General features: G+C 37.2%; 2 protein-coding genes across 3 annotated transcripts; both read right to left on the reverse strand.

The window, feature by feature from the left end:
- LOC109948294 (B3 domain-containing protein At5g18000-like) lies at positions 1155-3841 on the reverse strand. 2 transcript variants are annotated; one of them, XM_020560844.1, is made up of 5 exons: positions 3683-3841; positions 3518-3582; positions 2857-3104; positions 2665-2738; positions 1155-1696 (listed from the first exon to the last, which is right to left on the reverse strand). In XM_020560844.1, the coding sequence occupies exons 3-5, from the start codon at positions 3060-3062 to the stop codon at positions 1596-1598; spliced, it is 381 nt and encodes a 126-aa protein (XP_020416433.1). In that variant the 5' UTR covers positions 3063-3104; positions 3518-3582; positions 3683-3841; the 3' UTR covers positions 1155-1595. The 2 variants fall into 2 exon arrangements, with proteins under 2 accessions (XP_020416433.1, XP_020416436.1); XM_020560847.1 differs by lacking the exon at positions 1155-1696 and adding an exon at positions 1703-2119 and having other exon boundaries at positions 2857-3582.
- Positions 5003-9495, reverse strand: LOC18788343. Its single transcript, XM_007225277.2, has 2 exons — positions 8539-9495; positions 5003-8409 (listed from the first exon to the last, which is right to left on the reverse strand). The coding sequence occupies exon 2, from the start codon at positions 8143-8145 to the stop codon at positions 5338-5340; it is 2808 nt and encodes a 935-aa protein (XP_007225339.1). The 5' UTR covers positions 8146-8409; positions 8539-9495; the 3' UTR covers positions 5003-5337.

Genomic DNA, 13173 nt, shown 5'->3' on the forward strand with positions numbered 1-13173 from the left:
TTTGGAGCGAGATTTTTACACGTACGAGAGAGCCCGTTGGGCTCGTTCCGTGTTTTCACGCCGCCTACTGGCGCGTGACTTACGTCACTGACTGACAATGCCACGTGCTATATCAGAAAGATCTGGTATTTTACGCTTACATGTTTTATGTTGCAATCGTCTAATTTCAGCTAAAATAAATGCGCCACATCATATAAGGAGGTGGATTTGGTCTTTCTATCCTTGTGACAAGCTATAATAGAACGGGAACGTTGGTTAGCTTAGCTCTTAACCGATAATTAACCCAGTATTTGTTAAATTATTATCAAAGCCGTAGGCAATGACGGATTCAAGAATTCTTTAAGAAAGGGGCAATATTCGAATGAGGATTTAAATATTTTTTTTAACTATAATGGTATAAAATTAAAACATATAAAGATGTTATGTCTATGACTTCTTGAGTATAGTCTATATATTATATCAATTAATATGAATAAAATGCATATAACATCATCAATTAATTTAACAAACAATATTATCAATTCATCTACGGTGGAATTTGGGATAAATAAAAAGCCTCAACGCAAGGAGGTTACTGCAAGCCCTAACAAAAATTATTATCAATTAACCAAAAGAGATAATTATAATAAATAAAAACCTTGCAATTGGAATTTGGGACTGCTGGCTGCTGCAAGAGTCTCAGCGCAAGGAGGCTTCATTAATTCAATTCATATTGCAATTTGGACTCCACTTTGTATTAGTGCAGGTTCTACGGTGGAGGTAAGGAGTTTTACATAGGCATTTCATCGAGCATTTGCTGTGTACTTCCATGGCAGACCATAGGGGCAAATACTGCAACCTCTAAAGCATTTTTCGGTGAGGAGAAATGCAGTTACACCTCCTTATGTCTCTATGGGTCCACCAATGACCATAAGATTCAGTCGAGACACAAGTGAAAAAGCATCAACTTAATATCAAATACAAATAATTTGATTTCAATTCACCAAACTTCTTTAAACAAGTGAGACTCAACTTTGAAATTTTGGCTAATGAGATATGGTCATGCAAATAAACACAAGTGAAAAAGTTGATACTGTTAATCTTATATGATTTTCGACCCAAAGAAAAAGGCTTATCATAAATGATTAATTAAAGATATCAAAGTAGTTTAATTAGCACTCAACCGTTAACAGAAATTCAAATAAAACTGAGAAGGAAAGATTACAATTTCAAAAGTAGGCATAAAGGAGGTTTCATCCATCAGAGTTACACTCTTCTAGCTAGATAGCAACAGCAGAAGAATTACAGCATGAGCTAGATAGATAACCTCGTCACAGAATCAACAAACCCATCAAACATGATAGCAGCAACTTAGGTGCTTGATGATATTGTTCAAAATCCGAAGGACATCAACAAATTTTACAATGGACTAGGATCAACCGCAGGTTATCTGGACATCCATGACACGTGCTGATTTTGAACCTGACTTAGATGATACCGGTTTCAGGTTGAATGTGCAGACATCTCCATTTTTGAGCTTGTTGGCTTCATAAAACTTGTACCATCCATTTGTTCTGATAGCTATACGATGACTGCACCTGGATATGCTTTCCCACCTACTTAAGATCAGTGGCCATGATCTTCCAGACGGGTCTTTGAGAATTATTCTGGATGTGGCCACAATGCCATTTGATCTTGCAAATCGCGCAGGAATAGTCTGTCATAAATCAACCACCAGATTTAGAGAAAATTCAAAAAACAAAAAGAAATTTCATCATGCTAGTTGTAAGGATTGCAACTCAACCCTGAACAAATAATAAAGTCAGAATATAGTCTTATGAGGATCCACATGAGAATGATCGGACTTCAGAATGATCCACATTATTGAAGAAGCTTACTCGATCTATGTTAACTGGAACAGCCAGCATACATATGTGTTGGAAAATGTTTTATCATCTCTAACTTCCCTATTAACTAAGTTGATAAGAATAAATAAATAACACAGTGAACATATAAAAGTAGCTCCAGTCAGCTTCACATCAATAAACATGGCTTTGGAATATTATTTAATGGGCAGAGATTATTGAACAATCTTGAAATGAATCTTGTTCTAATTACGGGTTTGTACAAGTTGGATGATCTGCAAGCACAGATTACGGAAGCATTTCAGAATGAGATTATTCAATATATAATTAAACAATTATTGTTACTATCAGTGTTAATGAAAACTTAACGACAAAGCTAGAGAGAGCATCAAACGAATCACAATCAAATAATATTACAACTTTAAATCTCACAAAAAGGAACAGAGCACCAAGCATGGCTCCAACTGATCAAGTGCAAGTCAAGGAAAGAAAAAAAGGGGTGGGGAGGAGTCCTTTGGGGATCTACATAATTAGTAAGCTGTAAAGTATATTTTCAGGAGAAAAAGAAGGATGGCCTTCTCTTATTCAACACAAACTAAAGTTTCCCTCCTTTTGTCCAACACTACTCTCTAAAGCTTAAATATTAAAGCTTTTTTAATTATGCAACAAATAATATGTTCTCTTGCAGGCAACAAATAATGTTTTTGTATATACTTCGGCAGATCTCCTTTGAAGTCCAATCATGAAATTGTATCTTCAATAATGTGCAAATAATAACATGACACACTTCATACAGCTAAAGAGATGTTAGAAAACTTACCAGGGGATTTTTTCATCGTGCACGCGAACGAAGTCCTTGAGGTTGAGGATGCAGTTGCTTCTGAGGGCTTTTTCCTGAAAATAGTCCCAAGGAACAACCCACCATTAGATGCAACGCAACATGGGAAATACAGAGAAAGAATGTAAATTTTGACCCACCTTTGGAATCTTTGACCTACCTTTGGAATCATACCTTTTCTCCCTACCAAGTGCCTCATAGGCAACCACATTGAATGCCCTTTTGCCGTTGTGTTTAAATATCAAAATTTCTCCAAGTTTCAGGCCATGATGGTTCACAAATTCTTCCCAACCTTCTTCAAAAGACAGCACCCCATCAACAGTCCTGCCAACTCTAACATGCCAGGATCCCAAGCAGCTTTTAATAACTGCTTTATCCATTTTATTTTCAATCAGAGAACTACAAAACGCTACTGGAAGTGACTGCTCATAAGTAGAACAAAATATTAGGTCACAGTTCCTAATCCTTCAATTTAATGAAAAATATAAACAACTTATAGTTATGTTAAAATGGATGGGCCTTCTCTAATAAGATGAAGACTAAATAAAAATATGCAGAGACAAAGAGAATGATAGAAACTTGAATGTCGGATGGGCTATGCTATACCTAGGCAAATATATTTTCCCCAAACCCAGACAAATTAAATAATTTTTCCTCTACTAACCTGGTTGTACTCGCATACATATACATGAAATATATATATATATGGTGTAAAAAGTTGAAACATCAGCACTGGTACTCTAATGGCCACCCACAGCTAGCTAGCTAGCATCAAAATCTACACACCCAGATATATATAAATATTATACAGAGAGCGAAGAGAAGAGAATCATACAAGTCTTGTGTTGAACCCAGGAGCCAAAAACTTAAAAAACTTGGAGCATTTCACAGCCCTGAATCCTGATGAGATGAGTGAACAAGAAAAAGAAATGTAAAGACACAGATGAAGGACTGATAATTTCTGTGGCCTTACAAATCAAAATCTGGGGTTTGGCCTTACCAGCCGAATACAAGGTATAAACATAGCCTCAAAGGGCCAATCTCTGCTCTCCAACGTAGCATTGGCTTACAGAGAAGTGACGGAAGCACCATTGATGGCGTTGGCCGGAGCTTGTACTTTGAGTACAGAGCGCAGGACATAAGGGTCGGAAAAGCCTGAAGCTTCTGCCTCTGTGCTACTAACGCCTGAATGGCATATTTTAAGAAGCCAGCAAAAATGGGCCCGCTAATTCAATTCACCGATTACCAAATGAAGAAAGAGGCCCATTACTCCCATTAACTCTCAAAGATAAAACCTTACACAAAGCTGGGCCCAATTGCACCTCTTTCGGCTGTTAACTTGTGCTGTTTCCGGTGTACGTATAAGGGTTTTAATTTTGAACCAGGTGACTGGTTGAAAATATATGGTGTATCAAAAAGGTCCTGCCTTGGAGATTTGGTAATAAGTTTCTGCTTTCTTGGCATTGATTGTATTTTTGAATTTTTGAGTGCGTTTGGTGTGATGTGAAAATCACATGCACTGAAAAACACTGTACGAAACAAAATCCATGCGAAAACGACCTTGCTACTCATGAATTATTTGAATGTTTTTAGCTTATGGGTTATGACCATGTCATCTTATGTTAATGGCATTTTCCTTCCAAGCTTTTTTGGTTCATTTATGTGTCTTGGTCCATGTACCATTTTCAAATGACAGCAAGGTAGTGTTCTTGACCCCGTCCGAATCAATCAAATACAAAATTCATAAACAAGTTTATGGAACCAATCAACCTGGCCAGACAAGAAACCCCAAAAAATCTAATTTTTAAGCAGGGTGGGTGGTGGCTGAGGTGTGAGTCATGTGATTGTTATGCAGAAAAATGGTAGACTTAAATGTCACCAGTACAAGCACGAGACACGACACACATAGAGAGCGTCAAAGCTCAAAGACTTGATTATTTTTTTGGGGTAGAATATGGCATTTTACGTATCAGACAAGGGATACGAGTATAATAAAGACGAATCAATCTTTACTTTCAAGTTTCAACCATCAATGTCCTTGAACTAGAACACAACAAAATCCAGACAAAAAAGCAGAGTAAAACAAGGGATATGGATTCTCTCCTCAAGTTGTTGTTGGCATAGAGAATAGAGATACTGGAAAATGGTTGTGGATGGATCTGAAGGAGATATATCGAGGTCAAACCATGTAAAGAGGTCCCCTAAGTTGCAGACAAAAACTGCTCTCTTTCTTTCTGTACCCAAATGGATGATTTATTAATGAAGAACTAAGAAATGCAAGTATTAATGTCATACAGCAGATGGTGGAAGAAGCTTTCCCATGAAGATAAATATTCAGACCATTTTACTTCTATTTCAAGTTACATAGGACTTCCTGAGCTGATTATAAATGGTTTTGAACTAAGCTCTGCATGAAACCAAATACCATTAATACAAAAAATTACATCAAAAGATATGACAAGAAGAATAAACAAATTCATCTGCTCACAAGGAAAAATCTCCTGAGGAGGAGTAAAAGAAACAGACCACACATAGCATCATTTCTTTCCACTTCCATATTCAGCTGCCCACCTTCAAGGGGAGGTTGCTAAATGAAACAGTAGGGGTCCATTTTCCTCAAAACAGAGACAAAAACATCCATATACTTTACAAGTGTTACGTTTCCGAATCCTCTGGTACTGTAGGTAATTCATCCCTTTCAACTTCAACAAATGATGAATCAAGAAACTTGGCAACAAAAGCCCACATCTTATATACATCTTCAAAGTTGGTCAAAAATCCAAGTGATGCTGTAACGACCTCGACCCTATAGAACATATTCTTACCGCCTTGGCGGCCATTAGCCATTGGCTTGCACAAAGATGTATCTTCAAGATCAAGTGCCCCACAGAGCTGTTTAGAGCCATCCAGGATTCGAACATGACTAAGGATACCAACACCAAGAGATATACCATTCTTTTCAGCCAATCTCTGTACAATTTCAGGGTGAACAAGTCCTCCACTGCTCTGCCTCACATTAAAAGCTACAGCAGCACCCCTTTCATATTTGATTTTAGGACCATATATTTGCACAAGAGGCACTCCGGCACTTTCATCCGAACCAGGTAATCGAAGTTGAAGTAGCGAGGTAACAAGCCAATTGATAAGATACCGCAGTCTGAGGGTAGTTTTGTTCAGACCTAACATATTAACATGATCAAGACACCGACAAACTATCTCAGGCTCCCTCCTTCCCCATTCCTGCTCATCACCATATTCTCCTTCACTCATAGATCCGTCATCGCCAAGGGTAGCCATAGATGTTTCTCCAGGCTCAAAAATATGGCTCGACTTTCCTCTGTGGCTGTCTTCTATGGTAAAAGACACCCTGCTACCCATGCTTAACTCTCGATCACCCTCTTCTAAACCGAAAAATCTACGACCGGAAAATCTATTCGTTTCCCTTCTTCCCAGAAGTCTGAAGTCACCCTCTGTCTCTCTCCTTATAGCACTTTCTTTTGACTCTTGGCAAATTTCAGAGGTTGAGGAACTATCAAGGTTACTGTGTTTAAGACCAGTCTGGTTCTTTGGCCTTGAATCTTCCTTCATTTCAGGTTCTTCATGAATCTCCCCAACATGAAGGGAACCTGAATATGTTCTACCATTTCCTGAGGCAGCATCTGTTTCAGCAAACATTTCTTCTTCAGGGATTCCCTTAACATGGTCCTGCTCATGTGATACTGATAATACAGCTGCATCAAAAGACAAAACAGGATCTTCATGCTGTCTGTGGTTTACCCTCTTATCATCATCATAAATTGGGCTCTTTGGCAGTTTTGATGTTACTTTTGGAGACAAAAGCTTGTTATTTTTCCTGCCAGAAAACCATGATGGTGGCAATGGTGAACCAGTTTTCTGTCTCGTTAGTTGTCCAGAATGATCAGAACCAAATGGACTCTGACCCAAGTCAATCCAGTATGAATTGTCTGATGACTCATCCTCACTGAAGATTGGACTCTTCATAACCTCCCCAACTGAAATGCTCTCAGCTTCTTCAAATATGGTGCTTGCCCCATCTCTATCTGAGTCTTGATCCATCTCTGTCTCAAAGCAATCCCTCACCTGATTGGAAGTGAATACACCTGAAAAGGCAGGCATCAGAGACCCCCCATGTGTTTCAGGCAATAATTCTTCATTACTGTTGACTGCATCATTTTCAATTCCAGCAAGTCCATCAAGACCATCCACAGAATCACTCAGGTATTGAGGAAAAACAGGTAGAATCCTCACAATTCCAGTCCCAGTGCGCCCACCTTGACTTTGCAGACTCCCCATTACAGATTTCTTGATCAAAAGACATCCAAATCCAGTTGGGTCAGAACCAAATACCCTGTAGAATGATGTAATAATGAAATCTGGACGAAAAAGAGACAGCCCAAGTGAATCCATGTCTTTGGGACCCAATGATCCAGCATCAAGCAAAACATGCCAATTGTTCTGCTGAGCAAGTGCCATCCACTGGTAGGAATACTTGGCACCAGTTACTCTTGACTGAACAGGAAATACAAAAAGCCCAGTTGCAGAATCCTTCTTCCTCCTTTTCTTATTTGCAATTTGCTTCTTCAGCTCCCTGGAGCAAAGTTTCAGGGTTGGCCATTTAAACCATGAACTATAAACCTTAGCACCTTTCTCTTTAGCACTCTGAGCCATCCAGTTCACAGACTGGCTCTCATGATCAAACATGGTCAACAACTTCTTATTGGTTTGGAAAGGGTAAGAGTCAGCCAACAATTTAAAAGCAGACCCTCTACTAACAGTAAAAACAAGACCATATTCGCTTTCAGGGATGTTCAAATAATCCATAATCCTAGTCTTGATATCATGTTCAGTACAGCCTTTCTCAGCACCTCCATAAAGAGCATGGTTACTCAAATTTGCAGTTATCTCCGACAAAGTAAATGAAGAAGATTCCCAATATTGTTGAGTTTGGAGAGAGGAAAATAACCCAAAACCGCAGTAATCTAGACATACCTTTGCAAACGATTCTGAGAGGTGACTGTATTCTTCTGCCCTCAAATGATCAATCTTTTCTGAAGATTGGAACTTGGGGTACATTGTGAGGAACTTGTTGAAAGCTTCATGGAGATCAGGAATTGAACCCTCTGTGGAAAAGATTCGGTCCGCCGCGAGTGCTGTGGCTCGCAAAAACTCCTTCTGGGCATGAAGCCGAGCAAGAGACCTTGACCTTCCAAAGCTGCCGTCTTGATTTGGAGTCTCAGAATCAATATCCTGGGATTTTGCAAGAGACCCATCTTCTGATGCCTCTTCAAGAGCCTCCCTGAGCTTGTTTTCTTGCAATTGCCGGAGAACTGAAGACTTTCGCTTGGCGTCCACGGTCAAACCAGAACCATCTCTCCTTCTGGTCTTCTTCTCCATTAACAGAGCAGCACAGTGCGATATAGGCTTCCATACTGAAAGATGCATGAAGGCCTCTCTGTTATTTTTTTTCTCTCTCTCTAACACCAGTCTGACTGCTATGCTACCCAGAAAGTAATGAACCAAGTGCAGGTCCGAAAGAAGAACGCGGACTCAAGTAAGCAGAATCAGAGAATCAGTTTCAAAGTAAAAGTGGGTCTCTGAGTTTGACAAAGATCGAACGCTGGCTTTTCAAAATCAAATTTTGGGCTTCAGAGATAGAGGCACATTTCAAACTTTGGCTGCTTCGCTGAGGAGCTTTTCCTTTATTACCTAAATCATTCAAACAACAAAGAGATTCTTCCATTAAAACCCAGAACTTTTGTGAGATCTGTAGGTACTGGTCATAAAGAAGAGAAAAGGAAAAGGAAAAACACAAAGGACATCTGATAAGGAACTCACCTTTAATAATCTAATGTGATCGCGGAGAAAACTCCAACTTTAGCATCCTTCAAGGGCCCATAATTAAGGAGTGATCCATTTCAGCAGAAACCATCCAAATAAACAAAACCCAACATCCCCAAAGAAGAAGAAGAAGAAAAAGATTAAAACCTCAAAACCAGGAACTTGGTCTTATAAACTCAGCATTCCCAAAAGACTCGAAGCCAACAGAAACATATCTCACTAATCCCACAACCCATTACAATTGAATTCTTTAATTTTTGGGACTAAACCCAGTAAAGATTAAGTCTTTCGAGGAAAAATATAAAAACAGAGCAAGCCCACAAACAGAAAATGAAAGGGTAAAGAGAGAATGGTGCCCAGGAATCAAAGACCCAAAAGAATAAAGAAGAGGTCTAAAGCAGAGAAAAGCAGGGCAGCAAAAACAGCTTCGATTCAACAACTCCTCGCCCCACTATCACTGCTCTTCCACCACCAACCAACTACTCTCTCTCTCAATCTCTCAGCTGGTAGTGATAGAGGTGCAAGATAAAAACAAATCCTTTGCAACCCATCAAATCCTCATTTACTATAGCAGTCAATACAGACATGTCCGCATTGAATGCTTGCTGTTTCTCTTACCTCCCCACATTAAATATCACACCTCCCTCTTTGATTTTCCAGTTTAATTTACCTCCGTTTCCTTCACAGACCCCTCCCCCACATGTTTAAAGCTCACTCACAACCAACACCAGCTTCAGCGCTCTCTCCCCTCCACTCAGCAATTTGAAGCTTTTTTTTTTTTTTTGGACAAACAGCAATTTGAAGCTTGTTTGAGAAAAGTTGCGGGCTTTTTGACTTCGCGGTACCTTTTTTGTACCCACCACCGGGCCATAATCATAATATTCCTGCTAAGTGCGATAAGATATTTGTAAAAATAGAGAAACACCACTTATCTTTTTTATCTTTGCAAATCAACCTTGTATCTCATCTCAAAGTAGGTCTGCGACTTAGTTGATAACTGCAATTTTCAAGTATTTAATACTACTACCCTCCCTTATCACTGGAAATTTAGATGAGACTCTTCATAATTAGCTTGCAAAATTAAATTGAATCACATTGGACCGTCGACAAAACTGAATTGCAAATCATGCATGCACTGGGCCTGTGCATGTGTGTGCCTGCTTTAGTTAGCTGTCACCATTTGGAAAGGTGGTCAACTTAAATGATATAGTGGTTTTTATAAGATAATAAATATAGAATGATGTGATTTGTTCTAGTCCATAATGAATTTTTTTCTTCCTAGCAGAAAGAAAATAACTTCTTACAAATATAAATGGTTGATAATCTTCCCAATAAATAATCATGTGGCATGAATAATGACTTTACTCCTGTCACTAGCCACTACCTCTACGGATCAGCATTTGACACAAAACAAAACAAAAATGAATGATTGGTGACTACAATCTTTTAAATTCTTGTAATTAAAAAGATCGAAACTGTTTTCTTTGAATCTAAAATATATCATGGTCCTTATATTGTTGGAAATTTCGATGAAAAGGTTATGCACTTGTTCGGACATTTTGAGAATATTGACCAATTTGACCTGGAATTTTCAACGAGATAACGCAAAACTGTTCTCACTTTGACTAAGTTCGAAACCATTAGTAGATGGAAATCCACGTATCGTGGAAGTTTAGGATGCCTGATTTGATAAAGCAACAGACACAATCCAAAACACATGGAAATGAAAAGAATTTTATGGTTTAAACGGTCACTCAAATTTCGGCCTAGTTGTTTTCTTTGAAAGCCAGAGTATTTTTTCAGTAATTTCCAATCATTTTATATGATATTATGCCCTGTTTCGTTTCTTGACATGACAAGGAACACCCCACTCAACACTCAACACTCAAACACTCAACACATGGACATTGATTTGATAGCTGGAGCTGGAGGCAATGAAAACACTAATGTCTGATTAAATAATCTCATAACTAACAAAGAGTCAAATATAATAAAGTAAGAATGGCCTACTCCAAATTTATAAAACTTGAGGCACACTGTTTTTGTTTAAATATTATTTTCCGACAATATATTTGGCTATCCGATATAAGATTGGGTTTCTTCTTCCTCAAACACACAAGATAATAGGAGAATAATAAGACCCTTCTGTGTTCGGAAAATCTTCTATTTCTGTTTTCTTTCGTTGCTAAGATGCCACGCCATGGGTTACCCAAACCCCAAGCAAGGAACAACCACTGCATCTTCTACTTTGATTAAAGTTTCTTTTTTAGTGTTTAGTTGCTTATTAGGAGATAGAAAATCCGAACACAATACCTCAAATGCATAAATAACTGTTCTCGCTTCAACTATAAACCCTCTACATTTGATGTGCAAATTGGTGCTCTATTCTTGCTTACTAAAATGAAGTCTCGTTTTATAAATACAAAATTACGTGACATTTTTTGTTGTTGTATCTCATAATGCAGCACAGCTCGAACCACGATGTTTCATGTCTTGCATGCTTTATTCTTGTGGTCCTCAATACTACAACAACATTTCTGGTTCCTGAATAATAATAATAATAATAATTATTATTATTATTGATGAGTAGACCCCCTTTTGAATTGGGTAGGCATTACTTTCGAGTATTTTTCTTCTTTTTCTTATAGTTGAATGATGTCGTCAATTCCATTCAAATTTAGCTTTACCTAAAAGCTCCATCTCTCCCCAGTATATAAGTAAACAATTGAGGTTTGTGGGGGCTACCACAAATATATATGCTCACAAACATTTTCTCTGAGTTTGGTGAGTTTGGTCGTCGAGTCTCCATATGAGACGACCATGCCAAACGTCAAGTGTTTGTGGGTGGATGTCGTTTCCAAATATAATTGATTTCATGCAAAATGCAATAATCCTAGTTATAGTGTTGCTCAGCGTGGGCCCTTAGCCTAACTTTCGGGCAAAATCACAATCAACTTTTGCTCGTTCCTTCATGGCACCATTATGGACAATAATTTTGAAGTTAGATCTTTGATTGGGACATATCACATATTGTTAGAAATGTATTTCTTTCAATTGATGGAGTCTTTAAATAATTTTATCTGAGCGATACTTTTTAGAGTATTTTATGATTTTTTTTTATAACAATTCCAACTATTTATTTTTTAAGTTTATATTTATAGACCATTTTTGTAAAAAATTAGACAAATCGGAAAACGTTTCGACATTCAATTATATCATACAAAATCAATGAACACAATACTTTAAGAAAGTATTAAAATTTCAATAACACAATTGAGTGGTCAAATGATATCGAATTCAAGTGATTTCTTATAGAAATGATCTTTGAATGATTATATAAAACATAGACAGTTTAGATTAGTGAAATACAATGCAGAGTGGACTCTAAAAATGTGTCTTTTCAATAAACTAATTTGAGAAATTCCTTAATAGAAGCTCTTTGTGTGTAATAATAATAATAATAATAATAATAATAATAATAATAATAATATATATCTATATCTATATATATAAAGCAAAAGGCAGAGAATGGTGAAACATTCAAAATACCAAAAAATACCCTTGGTTAATACAAATATTAAGAATTAAAATTATTAATTAAATGACGGATAATATAGTAAATTCACAATTTTTTATATTAAAAAAATTAAAATTAAAAGAAAATTCATATAATGGATTCTATTTTTATGGAACACAACTATCCATTATCTTTTTTAATTCTAAAATAAATTTAAATTAAAAAAAAAAAAAAAAAAACCTTTCGCAGGCGCAGAAGCGCGTGCAGAGAGGCTAGTATATATAATACGAAGACGAGGACGATGAAGATAAAGATTCTTTCAACTTTATCCACACACTCCACGACCTCTCTAATATTCCAACACCTACAAGTCTTAGAATTGAATTTCTGGAAAATTAAAAATGCGCTGAAATTACCAAAAAATGTATTGTTTTCCACATGTTGGTACAACTTTTGCAACGCTTTTTTTGCCTGTAAAGAAACATGAACATCTCTAAATGCATATATTTTGGCTGGAGTTGGGCTCAAATGTTAAATTACATCCAATAAAAGCAGGTGAAAAGCATCCAAGATCCATCCCAAGGTTGCCCAATGCTTAGATTTTGGGCCAGGTACAAATTGTTGCAATACACTGCACACCAAGCAATCCCTTCCCCATCTTAATGCTTGGGCCCAAGAGTGATTTTGTGGTACTTTTTTGGACGTCTTCCCTTTTCTTTTCTTTTTTGGATAAACAAAAGAGTTTAGGGAGAGAGGAGGCTATTCTATCCCGGCATCCCCAAGTCTCTTTAAGGACTTATAAAAGGGGTCTTAGTCCCTTTCTTAATTTTTACAAATTACCCACTAAGAGGGATTGTCGACAAAGAGACTCGAATCTATGCCTTACTAGTGAAGATAATGCTCCTTATCAACTCAACCAACCCTCGTAGACACTTTTCTTTTTTATTTGGGTTCATTGAATTATGTTAATTTTATCTGCCATCAATTCATTTCCCTTTCAATTATCAATAATATATATATATAGTAATATTTTCTTCCTCTTGTTAGATACATAGTATGTTATATTACCAAATAGTCAATCTCTCAACATAGTATGTTAGTGTTCAGAAAATTAG

The sequence above is a fragment of the Prunus persica genome, chromosome G1 (assembly GCF_000346465.2).
Source record: "Prunus persica cultivar Lovell chromosome G1, Prunus_persica_NCBIv2, whole genome shotgun sequence".
In the NCBI taxonomy this organism is placed as follows: Eukaryota; Viridiplantae; Streptophyta; class Magnoliopsida; order Rosales; family Rosaceae; genus Prunus; species Prunus persica.

Coding starts and splice junctions, on each gene's coding strand:
- LOC109948294 (XM_020560844.1), bottom strand. CDS start 3,062: ATGGATAAAGCAGTTATTAAAAGCTGCTTGGGATCCTGGCATGTTAGA. Junction 2,739..2,856: donor GCACTTGGTAGGGAGAAAAG/GTATGATTCCAA, acceptor GACTATTTTCAG/GAAAAAGCCCTCAGAAGCAA. Junction 1,697..2,664: donor CACGATGAAAAAATCCCCTG/GTAAGTTTTCTA, acceptor GATTTATGACAG/ACTATTCCTGCGCGATTTGC.
- LOC18788343 (XM_007225277.2), bottom strand. CDS start 8,145: ATGCATCTTTCAGTATGGAAGCCTATATCGCACTGTGCTGCTCTGTTA.